The following is a 26378-nucleotide window of genomic DNA, read 5'->3' as shown; positions in this document are numbered from 1 at the left end:
AGGTAGGCTTCATGAGAAGCTATGACTTTGTCTTGTTCACCAAGGAGCCACAAAGTTGGTGGTCTATAAGTATTAAATAAACATCGGGGATTGAAATTGAGATTTTGCCTAGTTAATGTAGAGACAGTCACATTAACTAGCTACAGACAAAGCACAAGGGTGACATGGCCGTCTTAAGGTCCGTCTGGACTTAACTCCAAATATGTTGGGTCCCCGCGACTGTCGCTGTTTCCTTCTTTTGAGGTGCTTTTGTTTGGATTGCTTCTCCTTTGGATCTCATGAGAAACATGAAGGTGGTCAGTTCCTAAAAATGTTGACCTTGTTCTTGTATGCGGCAAGGCTTCCATCTGAGAGAACCTGCCACGTAGCCTTCTTGGGACAGTTCGGGAGTTGAGTCCCTTGTGCCCTTTGCCCTGCGGTGATGAAGCGTGGGCTGGGGGCCCCCCCTCTTTCCCAGTATGTGTTCTTCCCATTTCTAGGATCAGCATCGATCGATCCTCAGATCCCAGGGGTTTTGTCACCCCAAAAGCTCTACAACCAGAAAGCTCGTCGTCGTCTTCCTTGTGAGCCCAGCCCCGGCGCTTTTGGGAGAGACCGGCCGGCTGCCCGGGTGGCTCTGAGCTGGAGGGGTCTGGGGAGTGAAGGTGGTGGGGGTGTTACAGTGACGTCACTGCTTCTTGTTTCAGGGTGCCGCAGAAGACCCCCCGACGGCCCTGGCACTGAACTTCGCCCCTGCGTCGATGAAGAAGTCTGACACTGAGGGTCCCAGGCTGCTCTTCCCAGAGAGTGAACTTTCCATCCGGATAGGTAGAGCTGGGCTTATTTCAGGCAAGCTCCCTGCAGACCTTGGGCTGGGTCAGGCAGCCTAGGCTTGGGCCTGGTGGCAGAGGAAGGACAAGGGACAGAGCCGTGTTCTGTCCTGTCCAGGCATGTGACTTACCCCACCGTGGCACAGGGCCGAACCGGTGTCTGGCCCCGTGCCTTCCTTCCCTGTTGCTCTCCAAACCACCTGCTTACCACACAGGAGCTCACAGGGCCTTCTCTATGTCTTCCCAGCTGGGCCAAGTGCACCGGGACCCCTCTGGTGGCACTGGGCTGATTTGGGTTACAGCACCTAGCGTTTGTCCCTCCATCTCCTACTGTCTGATGGACCATGAATGCTCCTTTCCATCCACACGACTTTCCTCTTTTTGATGCACCTGGGAAGCTGTAGCTGTTTCTCTCACTGATTCAGTTGGGAGCCAGAAAACCCCCAAACACCTTTTCTCTTAAGGTAGGGGGAACACCCTCCCCGAGAGGGAGCACCTCGCAGTTGCTAAATGCCAGGGAAGTGCAACCAGGCCGTGGCCCACTGACAAGGAGTGGAGGGTGCACTGGAAGGGGTACATGGTTTTTCAGTCTCTGGGGAAGACTGTCCCTCCTTGTCTCATCATTGCGTGCTCATTCAGGGCATTTGGCTAATTGAAGGGCCAGTTAGCATGAGGAGCGGTAGATGTCTTTCTTTCCCTTTGAATTGATTGAAGTTCCAGGCTGTGAAATGTATGCCCCCTGCCCTCCCCACTTCTTCCATAGACCACAGAGTTGGGGCTAAAACCACGGAAAAGATGCTGAGAATGGGGAGCCTCCTCCCTTGCACAAGGTTCTCTCTTGATGAATCGGGGAGAAACAGACCGGCTCCTGGTCACTGTCTTCGCATTAGTGATTCAAGGGAGGAGAGTCCTTCACGTTTCTGTGCTGGCATTTGAATTTGATGTTTTTACCACATGTAGGCTCAGGCGATCTCTAGACCCTCAGGGGGAGTAAATGTGCTGAAGTTACAGCGATGCCCGTTCTCACCGATCTGTGTTCCGACTGTGTCCGGCACGAATTATTCATGCAGAACTCAAATATCTTCCCCACTTGGGTTGATCCTCACTGCCTCTTACAACTTCCTTGGTGGGACGTAGTCAGCAAGTGCAGACTCACCAAACATCAGCTGAGAGGGTTAGCACGAACATCCTGCCCCCTGCCTCCAATCACACGTGCCATTCATACTCGAATCAGAGCGACTTAGGTGTTTTCTGGTGTTCCCCTTCTGTTGGAGAGTCCGGAACTATCTGGAGCCCCATCCTCCAGGAAAGCTTGTCATTTGTCATGCTGAACCGTGGGAACACAGAGACAGAAGGCTTTTGTCAACCCTTACTAGCTATATGATGCTACTCTCCTGGAGACCCTTTTGAAGACCTCATAAAAGTTCTGATTCTGAGCCTTCTCTCGGGTGAAAAAGTTGGCCAGATTTTATTCTATCCCATTTTTTAAAATTTTTATCTTCAAGGCCACAGTGGGGGGATTCAGACTCTGTCAATCAAAGAAGGTGAACAGTGGCAGTCCCTTGGATAGACCCTGTCCAGTGGGGCCAGGAGAACATAGGGCCAGTGAGAGCTGGCTCTGCAGGAGAGCCTCCCAGGACTGTTGGATCTCAGCGGTGAGTGGGGGGCCGTGTGGGAGGGAGATGCAGTCCTGTCCTCTGCTGAGGAACACACACCTAGGCCCAACCTGTGACCAGGCTACCCTTGGTCGCCCTTGCTAACTGGTCAGATGTAAGGCGAAGATCCCTTGTGAGAGCACAGAGATGGTTTGCCGAGCCTGAGGGAGCCCAGCCATCTCCAGAAAGGTTGCTCTTCTGCTCACCTGGCCACCCCTGGGCGGGGGGTCAGGCATTTGAAGACTCTAAAGCTGATAATGGCTATTTGCTGACTTGCCGCATGCAGATTGAGCCCGAGGATGCATTCTTTGCGCTATCTGGATTTGCGCTTAAGCTGGCTGTAAATGGAGCAAGGAGATCAGTTTAGTGGGTATTTAGTGAGTAACATCGGCCTTTAAAAAATAATATTGGTGCTGCTGTTATAATGTTCCATAATTGGTTCGGCGAGAGGAAAAGCCAGGAAAGCCACACTGTGGTAGAGGGGGTTTAGCTGCTCTGAGTGGCGGCGGCAGCCCCACTGGGCTGGGGAAAGCATTTATGAGATACTTTCCTATTTATGTCTTGGTGCCAAATGTTTTACGATATCAACTGTTTTCAAGGCTGGGGATATTTTGGGACTTAGCTAGACCAGAAGTTTATTTTTTTAAACCATCAGTCTCTCTCTTTCTCTCTCCCTCTCCATTCAGCTACTTATTTATCTCTCTCCAACTAGTTTTCTTTTAATTAAAAAAGTAATAGCATGGATTAAAAATAGGAAAGTAATTTTTCTGCCAACTTCAAGCCCTTTATGGCCCAGGCTTCCATCTCAGGCACACACACTGTTTCTAGTTCCTTGTGTGCCCTTTCAGAAATAATATGTTTATACAGTCATGCTTGGCCCAATGTTTCTTACTTTGTGTTTTTCAGTGAAAACACATTTTTGGCCTTTGTTTCCTGGGGTGCTCATAGATTCATCCCATTCTTGTTACTGGCCATGATCTTACTTAATGAGTCCCCTCTTGATGGCGCTCTAGGTTGTTTCCAGTAATAGGCTTTTATAAAGAATGTGGCAGAGAGCCTTTTTATAGGTACCTCTCAGTGGGCAATTATATTGTTGAGTAAATTCTAGAAATTAGGCCAGAGATTCTATACATCTGGGGGTCCATGAATGGGCACCAAAGGGTTCATGTATCTCTTGACATTTTATGCAAAATAATATGTGTTTTTAGAAGCCAAAGGTCTATAACATCCATCACACTTCAGATGGCTCCATGACCCTGAAGTTCATCTAGATCTTGGGTTTTTTGTTTTGTTTTGTTTTGTTTTGTTTGCCTCAACCTTCCCCATTCAGCTGCCCGGTTAGATTTTTATTTTATTTTATTTTTTTTACTAGCACTCCCTCTAGGTTCAAGAAGGGTAGTAAAAAGTGAATCAGTCCATTCTTTTACTAATTGTTAGCTGCCCATTTCAGTCTGTTGTTTGTTCTGAGGGAGGATGTTGAAACTCTTCTTCAAGAGTGAGGTTTTTTTTGTTTTTGTTTTTTCCATTGACCCATTAGCATGGCAGATGGAGAATCGTCTGTAATTCTGTGTATCTGTGGAAGGAACAGGAGTAGGCATTATTTTCCGGTTGAGAAAGAGGTGGATTTAATTTGGGGAATTATTTAGTTATGAAGTGGCACCTGTTTATTTTCTGTAAGCCTTTCCAAAGCTTGTCAAGGGAGTAAGTGAATGGGGACTTGAGTCAGGCAAGCATAAGCTATAAGAAACTCTAGTTAGAAACAGATTTTTCCTTAATGTCCTGTTCTTTTACAATAGGAGAGCTTGCCGGCAGGAATAATTTTAACTTAGAAGCCATGTTTTGCAAAATGAAACCAAGGCAGACCTAGTGTTCAGTGGGTTATAGGTTTGCATGAGTTGCCATCACCAGCCCATTGGCAGCATTTATTTGTTGTTATCTTAGTCTGACATCTCGAATTCCTTCTTGGTTATGCCACTGACTTGCTGGATAGTATCCTCCTATGGAGATGGAACTGATTTTGGGGGAGAGGATTTGCCTCTTCTGACTCAAGGTTCCCACGTGCCTGACCCCCAGATTAGCACCCAGTGGGGCTTGCCCATTCAGAACCAGGATGGAATCCATGTGTTCTCTGATGCCTTTGTCCCTCCTCAGGACACCCTCATTTGTCCTCCATGGATTCCTACTGTCCCCTTTTAACCTTGGGCTCTCCCCTGTTTTCCCAGTTAAACATCCTCCCTTAGGCACCTCTGGGAAAAGATTGAATACAACTCTGAGCACCGAGGCATCCAACAATCCACAGTGTGTTACTCTTGCTCATGCGTTTGCATTTTAACTGGGGACAGATTCTCTAGCTGGGTGATGAAACTGCTGGATTTTCATGCTGGTTGATCTTTGGAGGATTCTATTTTTCGATAGAGGTGGGGTACCCGGGGAGGGCACTGTGCAGGGAGAAATCCCCTCTCGGAAGACAGCTGCCTGTTCTCTCTGTAAGCCCATCTGCGTGTGTTCAACTCCCAACTGCTACATTCCCTTGGCACTGAAATTCCTTGCAGTAGTCTAATCCTAGGGAGGCAGAGAGGACTTATTTAAACAGCTTCCAAGCTCCTGTGACAATCACTTCTTTCTTCTTCCATATCTTCTAACTTTTAGAGTCTTCCTCAAAGGAGATGCTCCTTCTGTCACCAATACTTAGAGTCAAATTTAGTCAACTGAAATCTACCAGGAGTCAGGTAGCTCCTAGAAGAAATTCTGAATGTTTCTTTGTAATCAGGTCTCTAAAATCACATGTTTAGTTTTGTTATGAGATGTTTCTTAGTAACTTTGACTTTTGATCAGTAAGATCTCTAAAGAAAAAAGAATAATTTCACAGTTTTTAATGTAAATTTAATGTTTTGGCATGTGGTTTTAGCAGTTAGGCTCTTTTTTTCCCCTTCTATAACTGGTTGGTGAGGGGATACTTCAAAGTCTTCTCCTGGCCTAACTGAGAGTTGTCTGGGGCCTGGAAAATATGCAGGTCCTGGCATTGCCCCCTCCTTTTTGGACTGGGGCCTGTAACCTGGGTTTCTTGATTAAAAGGTTGGGAATGAGCTAAACCTCCCAACCCATGGCAACAGCCCTGGGGCTATTAAAATGCGCCACACCTTAATACAGGGAAATAGGAAAATATTTTGCAGGAGGGCGAAGAGCAAAGTGTTCAATAAAAATAATCACCAGGAGCGATTTGGCATCGTGGACTTTGAATAAAAGAAGGAAGTCACACCGAAATACCCGCTTGGCCAGGGCTCTGAGTGGGTGGGACGAGCAACCATTTGCACGTCCCAGCTCCTGGAAACATTATTAGGTGCATACATTTTATAAATTCTTGTGCTTCTGGAGAGCATTATATTTCACCTAATATTGAACACTCAAGTAGCACTTTTCCCGTCTGTGTTGCCTTTTCCTAAGCGAGACAGTCATTTGGGGCGTGTGCATTTTCACAAGGCCTGGGCTTAGAGGCAGTTTGGATAAATCTGTTGAGGCTGCCATAACAAAGTCCCACAGACTGGGTGGCGGAAACAGCAAAAACTTATTTCCCCCCAGTTCTGGAGGCTGGAAGTCTGAGGTTGAGGTGTCGGCTGGACTGGTTTCCTCTGAGGCCCCTCTCCTTGGTTTGTAGGTGGCCACTTTCTCCCTGTGACCTCACGTGGTCTCCCCTCTGTGCGTGCAGGGTCCTTATCTCTCCTTACCAGTCAGATGGGATTAGGGGCCCACCCCAATGACCTCATTTCCACCTAATTACCTCTTGAAAGATCCTGTCTCCAAATCCAGTGACATTCTGGGGTACAAGGTTTCAGGCTTCCACATAGGAATTTGAGGGGCACACAGCCCCTCCCATAGCAGCACTTCACAGTTTTTTTAAAAAGTCATTTTCCCGTGGATGGTCATCAGCCTAAAGGAATACCAGGTGGCGAGAGAATGGGGTTCTCCTGGTTTCTTTCTGTCTTTTAGATCCTCTCACTGTATTTCTGTCTCCTCGTCTGTTAGACTCATAGCCGGATGGGCTGGGGACACAGAGAAAGGGGTACGGAGCAGGGCTGAATGAAGCTGAAAACATCCTCAGGGTCAGCACCAAGAAAGGAGGTCGGGTGATTTGAAGTCTGATCTTCTAAGGCTGCTGGCAGGTGCACTGTCTATACTAATGACATTAAAGGGGGCGGGACAAAGCTGGCCGTCCCGCGAAATGATAGGCTCAGGTATCTTTGGGGGAGACCAGTACGAATGCACAGACACGCTCTCCGGACAGTATTCATCTGCTACGAGGTGCCGTAGTGTCGTATGGCAAACTGGTGGCTTCCAACCACAGAAACTTACACTCTCACGGATCCGGAGACCGGAAGTCTGAAATTCGTGTCAGCAGGGCCACGCTCTCTCTGAAGGCTCTGGGGGAGGAGCCTTCCTTGGCTCTGATAAACTTCCTGCGGCTCTGGCATTCCTTGGGGGCCTGTGGCTGCACCCCTCGGGTCTCTACACACTATTATTGCCACATGGCCTCGTTCCTCATGTGTCTGTGTCTGATCCCCCTCTTCTTTCTCCTCTAAAGACACCAGTTGTTGGATTTAGGACCCACCCTAATCCAGTATGACCATCTCTTAACTAATGACATCTGCAGTTCCGTCTCTATTTCCAAGTACGGTCACATTCTGAGGTTCTGGGTGGACGTGGAATTTTCGGAGGGGGGAGACACTTCTCAACCCAGGACGCTGACCAATCCCTTCCTCTGATCACTCCCTGACCAGGCTCCAGGAACCTGGTTAGTCTGGAGGGGCTTGTGTGTCACGCACAAGTGAGGGAGATGGGAGAGGTCGAGAGGCGACAAGAGGAGCTAATCCTGGCAGTAATAAAACCCCATTTAATTCATCAGGAGCCTGTGGAACAGCTACCGAGGCTCTTTGTTTGAAATATTCATTAAGTGTCTACTGAGGAGTTAGGGATACTGTCTCCTTATGCAAAATTTATCATTTGCTGGGCTAGCAGGTTCTATCATATTTATAAGATTTCTGACACATTCATTTCAGCTCATAAGTCCATAACACTGGGAAATGTGTTTTTAATGTGCTTTTGGGAAACAGAGCAGACAAGTGGCTCGGGGAGTGCCAGCCCCCCGTTAGGATATTCCTGCCAGGCTTTTATTACCCGGATATGGAGGGGGCTGCTGCCAAAGCCACGCAACCCGGGCTCCCTTCCTACCATTGTGTTTTGTTTTTCGGTTGGGATCTTTTGCAGAAGCCCCGTAAGCCAGAGAGAAGCACAGCGTAGCAATTTGGTTTCAAGTATTTGAGATCTTGAGGAGTCCCTCCACATATGCACTCCCAACTTCATTGCTTGTTTATTTATCTTTTCCTTGGGCCTGTTACGGAAAGTGCCTACGAAGGAATAGAAGCTGGCTGTGAGCCTGCAGAACTGGGAGGTGCCACTCACAGAAACAGGCAGCCTTAGAGAGGGCAGGGGCTGCTGGGCAGTGGGAGGAGAAGGGTTTGAATCTGTGTAGTCAACACCAACAACTCTAGCTTCTGGGACGGGGTCAGTGCAATGCTGCCTTAAGGAAAAGGAGTCTGTGATGAGCTCCATTCGTCCCGGGCATTCTTTGTTAGCACTCACGGTCTGTCTGACCTTCCTTCTCTTATTCAGGATGTGCGCATTATGGTATTTTGTTCTCCTTTCTTCTCTAGTGCGTTTCTCCTCCTAGGTCTGGAGAAAGAAAATAGCTCCAAGTGTCTTAAAACTAAATCAATTGTCTCAATGAAACGTGATTTCGAGGGTTGTAGCATTTTGAAGCTGTAGCTATTAAGGGATGTGCCAGTGACTTCCTACTTGATCATCCCAGACAGAACTAATTCTCAGGGCTTCTTGACTCCTTGATTATCCCAAACTAATCATCAGCTGGTAGGGGAGGCAGAGGCGTTCACTGGGGATGGCAGGAGAGGATGCATAAGATGTCTCTTGCAACTCTTAGATACGATGGGCCAGAAGTCTGCTGTCTTTCTGAGCAGATCAGGCTCCCCTCGTGATTTCACAGGGCCCATCCTCAGCAAGCCTTGGTAAGGTTTGCTCAAGTCAACCGTAGTAAACGTTGATTATGTTCTTTCCAGTAGGGATGCTCCTGTTGTACATATATAAACAATTAGGAGACATTGAGCCCTCAAGGAGATTCAAATCTTCTTGGAAAACCAATGAGCCATTTTATATGGTTTAATGAAACACGTGGAAGCTTCTAACAGTCCCATAAGTGGGTCTTGAATATGTCCTTGGTGCTCCCACGCAGAGCCCTTCATTTTGAGTTATTTATTTATTTTTAGATAAGGAGTGGGATACAGTTTGAGGTTCAGCTTTTTCCATATGGATGTTCAGTTGTTGCCACACTATGTATTGGAAACACTGACCTTTCTCCATTGAATTGACTTTGTGCTTTTTGTAAAAAATTAATTGACCATATTTGTAAAGGTCTATTTTTGGACTCTACATTCTGCTTCTCTAGTTTTATGTGCCTCTCCTTTTACCAATATCACACTCTCTTAATTATGGTAGCTTTATCGTATGTCTCGAAATCAGATATTATGTGTTCTCCCACTTTGTCCTTTTTCAAAATTGTTTTGGTTGTTCCTTTGCCTTTATATGCCAATTTTAGAATCAGCTTGTTAAAATCTACAAGAAATCCTGATGGGCTTTTGGTTGTGATTGCATTGACTCTATAATTCAATTTGGGGGAAATTGACATCTTAATAATATTAGTCTTCTATTTCATGAACATAGTATATCTCTCCATTTATTTAATTGTCTTGGATTTCTTTTATCAACATTTTGTGGTTTGCAGCATATATATCCTACATGTATTTGGTTAGATTTATAGCTGAGTATTTCCTCTTATGGTGCTATTATAAATGATACTGTATTTTAAGTTTTGACTTTTAATTGATCATTGCTATTTTCCAGAAATATAATTGATTCTTGTGTGTTAGTCTTGTTCCTGCAACCTGGGTAAACTCATTTATTAGTTCTAAGAGGTTTTTTTTTGTAGATTCCTTGGGATTTTCTATGTCCTATGTGTGAATAGTGGCTGTTTTATTACTTCCAATCTGTATGCCTTTTATTTCTTTTTCTTGTCTTATTTGCATTGGCTAAGACTTCTAGTACATTGTTGAATAGGGGTGGTGAGAATAGACATTCTTGTCTTATTCCTAATCTTAGGGAGAAAGCATTCATCTTTCACCATTAAGTATGGTGTTACCTCTAGGTTTATGGTAGGTGAAAGGCATACATATTTGAAAAGCCACCAGGTTCCTAAGAGATGGCACAACACAGAAATGATACAGAGTTGGAATGGGCCAGAAAATAGGTTCTACAGAGGCACTGGGTTTGAATTCTGACTCCACCCCTTAGCAGTAGATGTTGGGCAACCTTCATAACCTTTTCCCCCTCAGTTTCTCTCTCCAAAATGGGGGTAACAGTAATTACCTCATGGAGCTGCTGTGAAACTAGGTGAGGACAGTATGTGTAAAATGCTTAGAATAGTGCTTAATGTTTTGTGTGCCCTCAGTGAATATTAGTCATTGTTATTCTAGAAGGACAGCTGCTCAAATGGCCCAAGAGTTCAGGGTGCCTGGATGTGTGATTTTTTTTTGGCCCAGATTGTGGAGGTTTTGCTGCCCATATTAAAAACTACAGAAAGTTTGGGTTTGCATATGTATTCTCCAGTCATTGAGCTCATTCGGGTCTGTAATACTCTCAAGGTGCTCAGACGGATGTACGGCATTTACATTCGGGCCAACTCAGGGATAGAGTGGCCACACTGGGAAAGAACAGATTATCTCTGAGCTAGAAGAGGAGGTTTCTCTGAGGAAAAGGAAATCCCTAAAGAAATTCAAGAAGCATTAATGTGGTTAAGGAAAAATATATCATGAGATAGCTGTGAAAAATTACAGAGAACTGGGAAGTGAGGAGTGAACGTGTGTGTGTGTGTGTGTGTGTGTGTGTGTGTGTGTGTGTTGAAGAACAAGGGGTAGAGTCAGGGGGTGTGGTAGCAACCTGGGCTCGTGGTTCATTAGCATGAGAATGGACTTCGCGCATCTGCCGTTTTTCTCTGCCAGGACCTAGAACAGTGTCTTACCTCAGAGAACTAAAGTTGAAGTGGCGAGCACTGGACCGGTGTTGCCCGTCACTGGAAGGATTCGAGTACAGGCTAGGTAGGGAAGTTATAGAGGGGCTCACTGTGCAGTGTGGAAGTTTGGGCTGAGTAACTTGCTGACACCCCCTTCCTGCTCCAAGATTCCTCATCCCTGAGCCTACCAAGGACATCTGGGACAAGGCCTCCTCTGCCTGTCAGGCTCCTGGGACCTGAAAGTCTGGGGCAGCGGCATCTGGCCCGAGATCCTGGAGTTTGCGAGTGGGAGCTGGGGCACCGGCCACCAGGCAGTGTTACAGGCTAGCGGGAGCGGCATGGGCGTGGCCATCAGGGGCTGCAGGTGCCTTCTCTGGGCCTGCGCTTGCTGCTAGGTGTTGCCATGGTTACCTCTCCCCTCCTCCCCACAGTCCAGCAGTACCTCGGAGCCTGGTTAACAGGAAGACAGCTCCCCTTGTCTGGTTTCATCTCATCTCGTCTCTTCTCTCCTGGTCTCTCTCACTCACCTCTTCGGATCTCACCCTTGGAACTTCTCTGTGCCCACACCCCTCCTCATCTCCTCTGTCCACCGCGGCCCCAGCACAGCCCTTCCCAGGAGCTGCAGGGCAGTTGGAAAAGCTCTTCAGAGGCACTTGCTTCCCCCCTGTGTCTGGAGAGCCATGTGGGCAGATGCCACCCCCCCTTCTTTCTGGAGAATCAGGTCTGGGTGAAGTTCTCCCCCAGGCCTTTGCTTTGGGCCGGCGTTGTGGAGCAGAAGCCCATTAGCTTGCAGTGCTAATTAAACTCATCCAGGCGATCTGTTGTCCAGGTCCCTGCCATACGTTTGGGGTGGAGCCCCGTGAGAGTCTAGACGCCTGCCTTTGAGGTTTATTACAGGGAACAAGCCTGTCCTGGAAGTCGTCCTTCTTAGTGTATGTCTCGGTGACAATGCTTCAACCCACCCATCATCCAGCCCTACTTGATTAGAAGTATTAACCACTTTGTGTCAAAATGGGCTTGCTGCTTCTATGTCTGCCGCAGCCAGGGGATAAAGCTTTGCCATATTCATTTTCTTTCTTTGCAGGGTCTTAAGATCCAACGCTGCTCAACCTGAGGAGGCTAATTGTACTGCGCTTCTCCCCTTTGTGCTCTCTCCTGCTCTCGGCGTGGAAAAGAGCAGTGGGGACGAGGGTAGATTCCGTGCTGGTATCTAATGGGACCCTATTAGCTGACCGAGCCTTCAGAGCCAAGGTTTACCAGTGATCGGATCACAGGGTCCTGGCGCTCAGCCAATTTTCAGGACTGGGTGCAGGGAGTGAGGCCTTGGGGTGGGCATGGGGCCGCGCTGTTTAACACCAAAGGGAGGGAGCAGGAAAGGCTGCAACCAGAACCGGATTGAAACGGCTCTCCCAGAACTAATGAGCTGCTCCTGGCTTCCCTGCCGGCCTGCTAATGGGAAGTCGTGGGGCTCCAAAAGCTTGTTTAAAATTCTGAATGCAGAAGGCTGCACGGAGGCAGGTTTTGATCCCACGACTTGACCAGCAGGACAGGGCGTTTTAACTGCAGACCTGCACTCTTCACAGCACAATGTCGTCTTTAAACCAGTTGGTAATTATTTCCTTTGATCTGTAGGGAGCTTAACAGAAATGAAATCCACGGTTCCCAAGGGTTCCAAGGGCCCTGGGGCCCCACCGGAGGGGTCCAGAGGGGAGGTGAGTCATCTGCCTTGACTAGCAAAGGGGCCCGATACCAGTTCTCTCCCTTCAGAAACAGAGATGCGCCTTTAAGCTTAACATGTAACATTTCAGTATTTGAAAAATTTTAAATTAAATAGAAATGGTGGCTCAAAATCAGGTCACGGTTCTTCTAAGGTTTCCATGATGTCTGTCTAGGTGCTCTGAAGTAGCTACTCGCCTCTTATTTATTTGGCCCCTCACATGATGACCTCCCCCTTCCCCTTGACCCCAACCCATCATCCTCAGGACATCTGTCTTGACTGTTTTGTGGGGAGGAGACCACCCGAGCACCTGATGAACACCATACGCTGTTGGGTTATTGGCATTTGGGGGCAGGATGGTTCTTTGTGGGGCTGCATTATATGTTGCTTAGTAAGCCCTGGTCCACACCACTAAATGCCTGGAGTACCCCCTCGTCAATGTGACAGTGGGGCAGAAGCGCCCCGGATATTTCCAAAGGCCCCCTGGAGCGCTGTGCACAAGGGAGCAGATAAGACAGGGCAGGCTGGGTCTTGCACAAGGATGCCAACTCAAAGAGTTTGAATTGCAGCCTAGCTTCTGCTTGTGGAGGGGTCAGCCTGGGGCCGGGCTGGGGCTGCTCAGAGGAAGGCACGCCTTCTGAATGTACTGAATGTACATCGAGTACGCTATGGGCCACCTGCCGTCCTGCCATTGCCCCTAGCTGAGACCCACTGCTGGAGACCCTCTCCTCAGAGAAAGCACACGTATGTGGGTTCGCAGACATTTTACCTTCGATTGCCAGCATGTCAGGCCTGGCCAGCACAGTGTGTGGCGCACCCCAGGAGCTAGAGGTGTGTGTGTTGACTGAGTGAAATAAAGCCCATTCATGGTTCTATCTGCTGGTCCAAAGACCCTTGGTGATGAGCACCCGATGCATGCACTTCCCTTTGTTTGCCTCACCTCCATCTCGAAGGCATCTTGGTCTTGTACTCACACTTGGAGTGCAGACGGTAGGAAGCTGTGGCACAGGTAGGGACGCTCAGGCCGTGAGACTATTGGCATGGACTTGAAGAGGAGAGAGACTGCAAACCAGCAGATAGGGCACTGAGGACCTGGAAGCTCAGTCTTTTCCCTTTGAAGCCACACCCTAGGCTTTTTGGTTTTAAGAGTCTCGGTCTCTGCTTTCCCCTACCCACTGCCCTGTTTGGCTTCTCTTTCCTTCCATCCCATGCTCATCTCCTCTCCTAACCTCTTCATGGGATGTTCTGGTAGCGTGTGTTATTCTTGGAGCTTGGAGTAAGGATTCCCCATTATCCTTCTGTTTCCTTATCTGCCCACCAGGTTTCTGGTGGGGTAGGACCAGTCTTGGAGCTGCAAAGATTCATTGTTTTCTTTTCCTTTGGTGAGGCACTTTCATGTTCTTCTTCTTTTTTTTTCATTAGTTCATTAAATTAATTGATCCATACTCCGTCAGGCCAACCACTCTGCTTGGCTGAGTCTAATCCGTGAACTTGGTCTCTACCTTCAAGGATTGTGGTAGCAGATGCCTAAAACAGGCCATTACACAGCAATTACATATAGTCTTACTATGATTTTGGTGCTTGATTTCTTTTATAGTCTCTGGAGGGTGGTTACAGTTGTCTAAGAAAGAACCTGGGATCCTTTTCTTTGTAGGAATTTTATCATTATTTCTGGATCAATTCTACCTTATTGAGAATCAGATGGTTTCTTCCTTTATCAACCCATGTTTAGACTGAGGTATATGCTTCAGGAGGGTATTGCAAATACTCCCTTTCATTGATATTCTCTGTGTGTATAAAGGAGGAATGAGGACTCTCTAGTGCGTGTGTGCATACATGTGCACATGTTTGCATGCATATGTGTGCATGTATGTATATGCATGTTTACATATTTACTTCCTGATAGAATTAAATATTCCTGCACATAAGCAATGAAATTGCCTATTGATTTGATAGACTATTTGGGTCCATTGCACTTTTTTCCTCAAACCTGATAGGAAAACGAAAGGTAACTAACTATTCACGGGATGCCGGCTAACATGCTTGTAGGCAGGGGAACATGACTGCAGTATGGAGCTGGCATTCCCAGTAGTCCTTGTCAATGAATGCTCACTTATGAAATACGTGTGCTACTTTCTATAAGCTTTAAAATCACTAGAGTTTTGTTTTTTTAAAAAAACAGAAACAGTGTTTCTGAAACTCATGGGCTGCCTTCCAGTCCTCGTAACATCAGTAAGATCCTCTTTAGAATATGTGTTGAGACGTGTAGACATAAGAACATGGTGATAGGCTTGGAAATGTTTCCGTGAACACTGGTTCAAATCAAGGGTTGGAGCACCAGATATTGTCACCTGAAGGAAGCTTGGCATTCAGGGCTCTCTCGATGTTGGGTCCTGTTCAAATTAGGATAAATGGTCTCTTCTATCCAAGAACTTGGATCCTAGCTCACATGGGGCATCTCTTTGCTACCAGAAGACTTTGAGTCTGCTCTTCACCCCAGCCCTGTCTATAAGTGTCTCCTGGAGAGCTGGGTCAGGAGCAAAAAGAGCCACTAGGGTCCACATGCCCCTGAGCTCCATTCTGAGGTGCTCTGTAATCCCCTTTTGAGTCAGAAGTAACAACTGATTAAAAAGTAATAAGATTGATAGGTGAGCAAACACTATAGAACTGCTCTGAACGAATGAGTTTGGACCCCCCTGGAAGTGATCAATTTGGGATGATGCCAGAGACTTCTGGAAGTTTCTTAGGGCTTCTCTGGGTTGATTTACAATCCAGATTTACAATCTGAGTTTAAAAAAAACAAACCACACCAAAAAAAACAAAACAAAAGTCTATTTTTGTTGTGATTGGGCATGATTTTAACAACAGCGGCATTCTCAAAACATTTTTCTTTCCCCAAATCATTTAAAATCATTATTCCAAAGCCAGAAAGGCCTGTACTCATTTGTCCCAGCTGCTCTACAGGGCTTCCCAAGGCACAGCCGTTCCCTGGTGCTGGATTTTCAGGCCATTTTCTCATGTCTGTTTGGCCTCTGTGGCTTTAGCAGGCCTTCCCCTGGTCTCTGGAGTTGTCGATGTTGGTGAGAAGAGAGATGAGGATAAACTCTAGATCCATTTTTTTTTGTCTAAAACATGGATGGTTAAAAAAATATATATCATGGTTTGAATTTTTGTCTTCAGCGTTATTAAGTTTCACTGCTAGCTGACTCACAAAGATGATGGCATTTGCTCAAAATTTGAAGAAGTATTTATATAGAGCCAATTGTGCTGTAGGCTTCTTCCCAGGAAAGATGAAGATTTAAAGGCCTGAGGGCCCACATGTGACTCCAGGCATATTCCTTGCATTAGATTGTGTACTGCCAAGACTTTTAGCATTGACTTCATTTATCTGAGCATAAAAGGCGGTAAGAGTCAGCTTTGCCTTGTGCTGAGCCACTCTCAAATCTCAGAGGCTTCCAACCACAAAGGTGTGTTTTTGCTTTCAGGGTACATACAGGCTGCAGGTTGGCTGTGTCTCTGCTCCACCTGTCTTCTCCTTCTGGGTCCCCGCTGAGGAAGCATCCCCTATCAGGACATGCCCAGTGTCATGGTGGACGGGAAGAATAAGAGAGCTGGTGGAAACAAGGCATGCCTTGTAAGAATGCTGCTCGGGTATGGTGTTCATCTCCACTCACGTTCTGTTGCCCAACAGATCATGTGGGAACACCTGTCCTTGTACAGGGAGGTGTACTTGATATTTAGGGATGCACTGCAAGTCCAGATGGGAATGGAAAAATCCTCTATAGGGGAGACAGGCATGAATCCTTGTGAAGGTAATACAGTTTGCTACAGTCTTCCGTCTCGGTCACAAGTAAACACTTCCGTTCCTTCCATCCACAAAATAAATTCCGTATTGACCCAACGAAAGACACCTCAAAATTCTCATCCATTCATGGAATCAGGTGTGAATTTCAGGATCTTATGGTAACTTAGGGCTCTTCCTCAGGTCTGGAATTGGTTGCTCTTGATCTGGAGACCCACCAAGTAAAAAAAAGTCTCCTGTCCACATGGATAAAGGATACAGTCTTCCACTTGGAAGGAGGAAGAATGGCAGCCAGGTAGCCATCACTGATACGTATCAATTCTGAAACCCTATTGGGTGAGAAGTCCAGAGCATGTGGAGTTTTCCTTGCGTGGGTCTGTTCCTGCACCCTGGAGGAAGATCCATTGTTCCCCATGGCTCTGAACTTCTCACTTTGGGAGATCCTTCCTTCGTGATGATTCCCTTTGGACACATCTGAAAAAATAGGAGAGCATATTCCTTCCTTGGGGACTTGGCAGCTTTCTCAGCCTGTTCCCTGCCTGTAGACATTTGGGACCCCTAGAGTTATTTTTAGGTGTCCAGTGGTCACAGTCTCTTTTATGCCAGGGTGGTGTCTCTTTTGGTAGTATAACTCATTCTAAATCATTTTCAGTTTTTATTTTCATTTGATTTCAGTTATTCCATAGGCCAGTAGCCACACCCACCTTCCTTTTTGAGATATTTTTTCCAGACATACCTCTCTCTCTAGATTTAATTATAGGCACTTTGAGCTCATCAGGTGTTGGTGAGACTATGTCACGAATCACTCTTCCTGTGGACATTTTGTCCAGGTATAGAAGGATTTGCCAGGTGTCGGGTGGGAGGGGTGTATTTTAATCCATTTAGAGATCTTAATATGCCCTTGGTTTTGTGTGTGTCCTGAGGCTAGGTCTTAGTCATCTTTCCTTCAGAGACTGTTTGTCTTTTTTTTTTTTTTTAAGATTTTATTTATTTATTTGAGAGAGAGAGAGAGAGCACAAGTGGGGTGAGGGGCAGAGGGAGAAGCAGACTCCCCACTGAGCAGGGAGCCCGACATGGGGCTCAATTCCGGGACTCTGGGATCATGACCTGAGCCAAAGGCAGACACTTAACTGACTAAGCCACCCAGGCACCCCTCTTTTGTCTTTACTGTAGATGAGAAACAGTTGCAGCTTCCAACCTGTGAAGTTCCAAATTTTCTAGATTTCCTTTTCTTCTCTCAACCTTACTGGAAATGAGCTAATACTTTTCTGAGCTCTCCTCTTTACTGTAGCACTTTGTCAAATGCATAATGACTAAGTCACATTTCTGGCTCTTTGTTCTGCAACCTTTTCACTCAAGCTTTACCATCAGCCATGCTGGAACAACACATATCTCAGTGGCTCACGGGTGTGTGTGGCTGGGTCTGGTTCTGCTCTGCATGAATTCTTGTTCTGCGACTCGGGTGGCAGGAATAGCCCCTGTTGGTCACACCTGGTGATCCCTCTTACACCTTCTGCTTGGATGCTGTGACCTTCACATCCACTCATGTTCCATTGGCCCAAGCAACTCACATGCCCAGCCCTGACAGTGGGGGACTAAGGGAAGTGGAGGTGGCCTGTAGCCCCCCACACCACATGGCACTGAGTAGAGATGTATGATTCTCCCACAGCAAAGGGGAGGAGTGAGTAATTGTGAATAAAAATCAGAAGCTATGACCAGGCCTATTCAGTGTTCAATATAAAAGGAGAAGAAAGAGCTGAATGGTGACATCAGAGCCTATGATAAAGTCATACCCATCTCACCAAATAAGCAAAATTTGGGAGAGGGGGGAGTTTGGTAGTTTTCTTGGAGAGATTTCTTTCAGGTTACCTCCTGGTGGTGGTTTTACTCATGGAGTTCCTAAAAATACCCGGTACAATGGGTATTTTTTCTCAAGACCTCTCTCTTCGGGGCGCCTGGGTGGCTCAGTTGGTTGGGTGGCGGACTCTTGGTTTCGGCTCAGGTCATGGTCTCGGGGTCCTGGGATTGAGCCCCGCATAGGGCTGCATGCTCTGCGGGGAGTCTGTTTGGGGATTTCTCTCCCTCTCCTTCTGCCTCTCCCCCTGATTGCGCATGTGCACTTTCTCTAAAATAAATAAACCTTAAAAAAAAAAAAGACCTCTCTCTCCTCACCCTCTACAGTGCGCTGCCCCACCCTTCCAGGACTCTCTCTTTTGTCAATTCTTTGATAATAGGGACGTGTTTTAAGATTGAGGAGGCACCACGCACCTTTTGTTTCTCAATCCCACTTTCAACACGGAGCACTAGGTGTTCGGGATCATTAAATCCCCTTGAATATCTGTTTGTTGAAGTGAGAGGAGACTATAAAGTTGATGGGAAAAAGAGAGTCCTTAGAATCATAAATGCGAAACTCCGCTCTGGGCGTTTGGAGGTTTGTTTGCCGCATTGCTCCCGATGCCAGCCGGGGGCTTCTGCAGTCGTCTGAGACCCGAATACTTACTCGTCTGCACCGCCCAGCCTCGTGGATGGCAAGGGGTTCTTGTCCCGCCCGGCGCTGTAAGATCCGTGGAAGTGGAGCCACGTCTCTGTTGGGAGGTAGCATGCTGACGTGGGAGGCTTTCAGACAGATCTAGATGGGAATTCTTGGAATTCTGGCTGTGTCTTCACTTATAAGATAGGAAAAAATAATACGTGTTGCCCTGGGACTTCAGTAAAATGTGTAAAGGGACTCGCACAGTGCTTGCCAGACACCACAGTTTACAGATTCAAAGACTCACTCTTTTTTGTATTTTTAGTGTCTCTGAACTTAGTCTTTGTCTTCCACGACCGATGGCATGTCATAGCGGGATTGACATACTGCATAAAATTAAGGTGCGTCGAGGTGCAGAGGGGACTGGGAGCCTCCTGGGAGAGCGCGTGCTTGGTGGAGAGAAGCCAGGTGCACATGGACCCAGGAGGCCAGCCTCAGTGGCCACGGGCAGATGGGCTCTTGGGCTCTTGTCCCTTGAACTTGGCTCCCAGTGCAGTTCGGACTGTTGCATTCCTGCCCAAGTCCTAAAGCGAGAGAGAGAGGAGAGTGACATTCTGAGAAGTCGCTGTGGCACCTGGCTGAGCTGTTGCTGCGGGGACAGCTGGACGTGCTGCCTCTGGTGCAGGAGGGCCAGACAGGAGGACTGGGAAGGAAAAGGGAGCTGTAGGGCTTGCCACCTGCACAGCGACGGGACCTCGGTGCAGCCCCTGGGGCTGGCCTGGGGACTTCCGGAGACACCTGCACGAGCCTGGAGGCGTGCCTTAGCTGGTGGGGCAGGAGGTGGTGACGCGTGGTTATATTCATAGTTAAGGTTATATTCATAGATCAGGTAGCGTTGTGAGGTCTGTTTTCCCCTTCTGCTCTAAGGTTTCGAGTGTGTGCGCGACTGCCGGTGCAACTTACAACATGTCACGTCCTGGAGATGAAATGTAGTATTGAGATTAATGGAGCGTTCAAATGCAATTAACTTCAGGGCTTGCTAATTGACTGAGCAGAAATTCCTATTGTTCCAAAAGATGGAGTGGCTCCCGCACGTGATCCCCTTTTGAAAAACAGAAAGCCAGATCTTCGGGTACGGGAGTATTCCTGGGTAAGGCCAGACATGTGCATGCGGCTCTCAGTCGGCACTAGACTTCAGCATATGGTCATGTGGGTGTAGGTGGCTGGTTTATGTTTGTACAAGGAGACAGTGGAGGTTTCTGAAAAATGTCTGCTTAGCAGACTAAAAAAAAAAAAAAAAGAATTCAGGGCATGTTAGTTAAAACAGTCGCAAAGGGGGGGGCGCCTGCGTAGCTCCGTTGGTTGAGCGTCTGACTCTTGATCTCAACTCAGGTCTTGATCTCAGGGTTGTGAGTTCAAGCCCCGCATCAGGCTCCATGGGGACTCCTTTAAAAAAAAAAAAAAGTCACAAAGGTGTGAAAAGGAGCTGCTTTGGTGAGAGCGGTTCCAGGCCGCTGGTGCTTGGGACCATCTGGGCCCCTGGTATGTGGCTGCTTATCAGACTGGCTCAGCCAAGTGTGATTGTCCACTGCCAAGATTAACAAGGTGCTAGCACGTGAGTTAGTTGTGGGGTGACGCGGGATGGGGCTGGGGTGGTGATGGCTGGAGAAAGACTAATGTGGGCAGCCATGGGGAGTGGGGTGCCTCATCAATCCTGACGGGATTTTAATTTATGGAGGTGACTGAGTGATACCACTCTCTGCATTCTTCCTTCCCAGAGCCAAGCTCCATTTCATGGCCTGTGAGGCCCTGTGCACTCTGGGTCTAAGCAACCTGTCCAGCCTCAGCTTACACCTTCTCCCCTCCGCTCACTTTGCTCCAGCCATTTTGGCCTTCTTTCTATTCTACAAACACACCGAGCTCATTCCCAGTACAGGGCCTTTGCATGTGCTGGGCCCTCTGCTTAGAATGTCTGTCCCTCTGCCCTTCTCATGGCTGGCTCCTCTTCCTTCTTCACACATTAGCTCCTATTATCACGTGCCATCTCTCTGCATTAACTGTTTCTCACTCAGTACTTATTCTCCGGAAACGTTCTTAGTTATTTATTTACTGACTTTCTGTCCACCTCCCTTATTAGAATGCTCAGTTCCCTGAGGGCGAGGGTCCTGTCTGTCCATCTTTTATTTTTTATGTCATATCCTGGGGCCCAGAGGAGCGCTTGACACATACTAAGTGCTCAGGGAATTTTTGTTCGGTGACTGAGTGTAGGACCCAAAGACCACTCTTGGTTTATTCACTGTCTTTTCTGTACAATATCTAATACGATCTCAGTTCTTCCCAGAACACGGCAAGGCACAGAGGTGCGAGGTGACGGAGAACATGGGATGTTTACAAACAGAATGTTTCAGTGGTGAAGTTTTGAAAAACTGCTCAATCTCCAAATCTATATGGTGGGGGAGGTGATACTGTGTTTTCTGTGGGTGGGGAAGGTCTATTCCTGATGGTGTAATTACTCTGTTACCTATTTAATAAATGGGTTTGGATACGTGTTAAGCGAGAGAGAAGAATCTGTCTCGAGTTGGGAGTAAAAGCCCCACAGAGACACGGTGGGAGGCGTGGCTGGTAGGATGTCCTGCAGAGAATGGTGGTTTAGAAACCAGGAGATTCAGGTTCTAGTCCAACCTCCTACAGCAACTGCCAGAGAAGCTTGAGTAAACTGGCTCCGTGGACCTCAGTTTCCTGATTTGCAAGTAAGGAATTTGGCCTAGACCAGTGACTTTTCATCTCTGCCACTTTGGCCCTGTGGGGGACTCGCTGGATGCTGAGGACCCTCTCCCCTAAAAAAACACCCAGATATACAATTTTGTCCCTTTAGGATTTGGGACAGTTACTGGACCTTTGAAGCCCAGCTTATGAACCCCTGGATGAGCTCTTCCTTTATAATTTTCCAGGTTGGTCTCCCCAGAGTGTGTTCCATGGAGACCCTTCCATTGGATGCTAGTTGATGAGACACTTCAGTTCAGTCCCGGGTCCCACATACATGGATAAGATGGTGGATACATGGCCTGACTGGTCTCCAATGGCTTGGAGAATGTGAAAACATCCCTAGTCATGGTTTAAAGTTTGGAAACTTCTCTGGTCAGCATCTGTTCTTGCCTCAGTAGATCTGGTGGTGGGTCAGTGTCAGGACAGCTAGAGGACTCTGCTACCCATCAGACTGAAATTTGCCACCGTTTTGGACTGCATGTTTGTGTCCCCCCAAAACGTGTATATTGAAACCCCGATCCCCATTGTGGTAGTATTGGCACGGAGAGGTACTGGGGTACCTTTAGGAGGTAACTAGGTCATGAGGGTGAAGCCCTCACGACTGGATTAGTGCTCTTGTAAGGAGGGACAGGAGAGAGCTTGCTTTTCTCTCTGCCCTCCACCATGTGAGGGTATGATGAGAATGTCTGGGGGGTGCCTGGGGGGCTCAGTCAGTTAAGCGTCTGACTCTTGATTTCGGCTCAGGTCATGATCTCAGGGTTGTGGGATCGAGCCCCGTGTTGGGCTCTGTGCTGAGCATGGAGCCTGCTTGGGATTCTCTCTCTCCCTCTCCCTCTGCTCTTCCCCCACCCCCCAACTCACATTCACTCTCTCTCTAAAAAAAAAAGAATGTCTGTAAACCAGGAAGACGTCCCTCACTGAGAACCAGATCTGCTGGTACCTTGATCTTGGACTTCCAGGCTCCAGAAGTGTGAGAGATGAATGAGCCACCCTGTGGTCATTTGTCGTAGCAGCCTGAGCTGACTGAGATGGACGCTTTGACACTCAGGTTACAGATCTCACCCACATGCTGCAAGCCGCCATCCTGGGGTCCCCTTACCCTCTGTTATGTAGCACCCACCTGGTGACATCCTGTGGCTTCCCCTTCTCTCTTACTGGACACTGGTGGTCATTTCCATCAGATGTAGACGCTTCTTCAGAGACCCATTTACCTTGATGACCCGCGTGGATCTACTTTCATCGAGAACAAGCCTGGCCAGCCAGGGCTCTCTGGATGGTTCTTCTGCTCTTGGCAGAAACAGTGGGGTCATGTCACACAGCTAACCATGTACTATCTTGGTCCGGTATAATCATATTGTTTAGGTTCTAAGATGTTGAACATGGCCCTGTCCTTATGCGACGCAGGTCGCAACAGGGATCTCAAGGGGGCTCTAAGCCCTTACCTACCCCCGAAATCTCTCTCCCATGATTCCTCCTGTTTTCTACCTCCAGAAGAATACTATTAAAATGTTCCTATTTGAGAAAGGATGGAGGCTCCTAGATTCCTCCCGCTCACACCCGTGGATTCGTTAGGCTGGGTAGTTAATATCCCAGGAGGTAGAAAGCACCTGTCCCGGGGGGGCTGGCCATAGAAGCCTCGGGTTTCAGTGAGACAGCCACAGCAGTGACAAGCCCGGATGCCAGGGGACAGTCTGGGGTCTCACCTGTGGCAGGCCCAGGAGAAAGGAACTTTTCGGGAGAAAGAGAAAGGACAGAAGGAAAGTTCCCGCACTACGGTGCTAAAGAGGGCTAGCCCGCCCTGAGGTCTCACCAGGGACATCACGGAATGCTTTGAGTGCTTTGGGGAACAGGTGAGAGCCAAGCTCCTGGCTGATCAGCCGGTCTGTTCCTTCTCCCCCTTGTGGCCTGGGACTCGCGTGCGGAGCTTTCTGCGGCAGAATGTCGGGGGCTACAGGTCACATCTGCGGAGGAGGACACGCCCGGACCCGCTTCGGGGGAGCAGACCCGGAGCCCCTGAGGTGGGATGGGAGCAGTTGGATCCGTTTGTTGTTCTGCGGGAGGACGGGAGAAAGGGCAGCTATTCTGGAATGGGTGTGAGGCAGAAGCATGGGCGCCGGTTTGCACTTGGGTTCTGCCGGCTCTGCGTGGGAAGGAGGTGTAATGCTGCCTGCCTGAGTCATTCTCTTCCTGACGGTGTTTTCCTTCCACGCCCCTAGCCGGACCGGGAGAAGTGAGCAGGAGAGAGCTGCCGACTGAAAACCCGGGAAATATCACTGTTTCCCAAATGTCAGCTCCCCCCACACATGCCCCTCCTCTTGTGAGTGTGGGACTCCAGTCAGCCCATCTCCCTGCTTCTAGAAGGTGCTCTCTTGCCCTGTGGTGGGGTTGGCTGCCAGGGCTTTTTCAGGCAGGAGCAGGTGTTTTGATCAGGCAGCCCTGGCTTTCAGGTGCAGGAGTTGGCTCGGGGGCACTGCTGGCGGGATTTGTCACTCGAAGGGTGGTCTGGAGTTGCCCTGTCACGTTTACTTGGCGGGTCTCCCACTAGGCATAATGAGGAGGCAGAGAAGAAACGCTGCAGCGATCTGTAAAGGTTGCCGTAGAGGGGAAGGATTTTCTGGGACATAACTGGATTTTGATTTTAGGCCTTTAATGAGATTTATCTCAGGGAGCTCTGCCAGCGGATATTCTTCGGAGTTGCCCATTAAAGCCGTGTTTCGATAAACAAGGTCTGTTTCAGATGAGTCGCCTTCTGTCCTCAGTTGGAGGCAGCAGGATTCAGCGCATATCTCTTGCAGCCCAACAGGCCAACCGAAACACGCTTGGCATGGACGCCCTTCCGGGCGCCCGCCCCGGAATCGCCTGGCACCGACCTCCCAGCGTTGTCCACTTTCTCCTCTGGCGGTTGTCCACTTTCTCCTCTGGCAGGCTCAGATACAGCGGATCCGGCCGTTGGAGGCTCAGACCACTGGCTGACCCCCTCTCCCCGTCTGGACTCCTAGGCAGGGCTCTGGACACAAACCCCCAGCCAGTTTCCCATCTGCTTGTTTTTGCATCCCTGACCTCTTTGCATCTGATCTCTTTCCCACGTGATTTACAGGAACCTCTAGGTGTCTTCTGGCCAGATCTCCCCATTCTGGCCCTTCACGTCTGCTCTTTCTAGCTGTGAGCTTAAAACAAGCTTTCGGTGTTGAGACATTCTCACTCCTGATGCCAGGAGTGCTGGTTGCAGGGCTGGGGCTGAGATGAGATGTTAGCAGCACAGAGACCACGTGGCCAGCGCAGGGGTCTGGAAGAGGCACAGAAGCCCCGGTCTTGGACAATGAAATTTAAGACGTCAGGTGAGGAGAATCCGATCCGAGGAAAAGAACCAAGGTGACTTGGAGCTGGGGCTGGTTTGAGACCACGCGTCCGCAGAGGCTCACCTTTACACCCGCACCATCGACCCCCAGGAAACGTTTCCTGGGGGCATGTGCCCCCTGCGAGGCCTGTGCCCCTGCTCCCGAGTTGCTCAGGGTAGAGAAGACACCTGGAATATTTGCAGTGCCTTTTATAAAGAGCTTTACGTGCACCGGAACCTCGTGTTGCAATGATTTTTCTGAAGACACAACGGGGTCAACATGCCCCTGTACTGAGCAAGCATGAATTATCTAGATGGACGGGCATGTGGGTGGTAGGTGACATGGAAAAAGCTGGCAGAGCTGGGGCTGGGACCCAGGGTGCTGCCGTCCGTGGGACAGTTGAGGGCCTGCTGGGCACCATCTTTTTTGCTTGGCTTCCCTCTCGGCAGGGGTTCCTTCCGTATAGTCCAGGGGAGTCTTATTCACGGCGAGGAGGGGTGGGGCGGGGTGGGCGGTGGGAAGGGGAGCTTGCTTCGATCTCGCTGAGGTTTTGTCCCCTCTGGGTGGGCAGTCCAGTGTGGCTCTTGTCCGGGGGCCTGGTGGTCCAAACTTTGGTGTTCCCAGGAGTGACAGATGGGAACGGGGAGCAGAATTCTGGGGAAGTTCCTCCCTCCCGACCCCACTCCCGATTGCCGGGCCGTCCGCAGAACGGGCTGGTTGTGGCTTTCCGCACAGGAGGGCAGCACAGTGGCGGAAGCTCAAGAACCGTGGGGTGAGAAGCGGGGAGCCTGCTTCTCCCTCTCCCACTCCTCCTGCTTGTGTTCCCTCTCTCACTCTTGCTGTCTCTCTTTCAAATAAATAAATAAAATATTATTAAAAAAAAAAGAATGGTATATTGCAGTTAGGAATGGGTGGAGAAGGAGGGTCATTAAGAAGCTCCATCGACATATACAGCAAGGGGGCATGGATGGAACACACGTGCGGGGGCAGGTCTATGGTGGTCCGAACTTTGGTGTCCCCAGGAGTGACAGATGGGAACGGGGAGCAGTCCGTTGGGCTGCTGGAGCTTGACCCACGAGCCGCTGTGACCCAGAGCGGCATCAGCCACTGTTGTGTTCCCCTGCTGTCAGTGGCCACTCCTCCCCCCGAGCCACCCAGAGTACGGAGGCCTGAAGATGGGCGACACAGACTCCCTTCCTTGACCGAACTTTTCGTTAGTGGCCATTGAGTGCGCTTGGCCCGCTGAGCCCGGTTTTGGCAAGGAATCCTGCTAAGTCAGTTTATGGGGAGTCCCCTCTTCCCTTGTTATCTGATCAAGTTTCTGCATCTGGGGGCTGCCAATGTAGAAGGACATCTTTGCTGAGTGCTCCCTATTCTGGTCACTGGTTGGGGAAAATCCAGTAGACGGAGGAGGTATCAGGCTCCCTCGCCTGAACGGCCCTTCCGCCTCTGTCTTCGTTCAGGCGGCTGTAACAAAAATACCACAGACTTTTATTTCTCACCGTCTGGAGGCTGGCAGAAGGAGCTCAGGGGCTCCCTGGGGTCTCTTTCATAAGGACACCACGTCCATGCTCGAGGGTGGAGCCAATCACCTCCCAAAGGCCCCACCTCCTCTTACCATCACATTAGAATTAGGTTTCAACACCTGACTTTGGGGGGGACACAAGCCTTCAGTCCATAGCACCTG

The 26378-nt window shown here is 48.7% G+C and overlaps 1 protein-coding gene across 6 annotated transcripts in view; it reads left to right on the top strand.

The window, feature by feature from the left end:
• SLC39A11 (solute carrier family 39 member 11) overlaps positions 1 to 26378 on the top strand; it is a 319753-nt gene that overhangs the window by 98852 nt on the left and 194523 nt on the right. For 5 of the 6 annotated variants that reach the window (XM_036083775.2, XM_036083770.2, XM_078066018.1 and 2 more), the window contains one exon: positions 687 to 828. In XM_036083775.2, the coding sequence (XP_035939668.1) occupies positions 687 to 828 (142 nt within the window). The remainder of the gene's footprint in view (positions 1 to 686; positions 829 to 26378) is intronic. The other variant, XM_036083773.2, reaches the window with a different exon arrangement.

This window comes from Halichoerus grypus, chromosome 2, assembly GCF_964656455.1.
Source record: "Halichoerus grypus chromosome 2, mHalGry1.hap1.1, whole genome shotgun sequence".
NCBI lineage: Eukaryota > Metazoa > Chordata > Mammalia > Carnivora > Phocidae > Halichoerus > Halichoerus grypus.
Note: the sequence above shows the minus strand (reverse complement) of the source record. Positions and strands in the feature narration are given on the sequence as shown.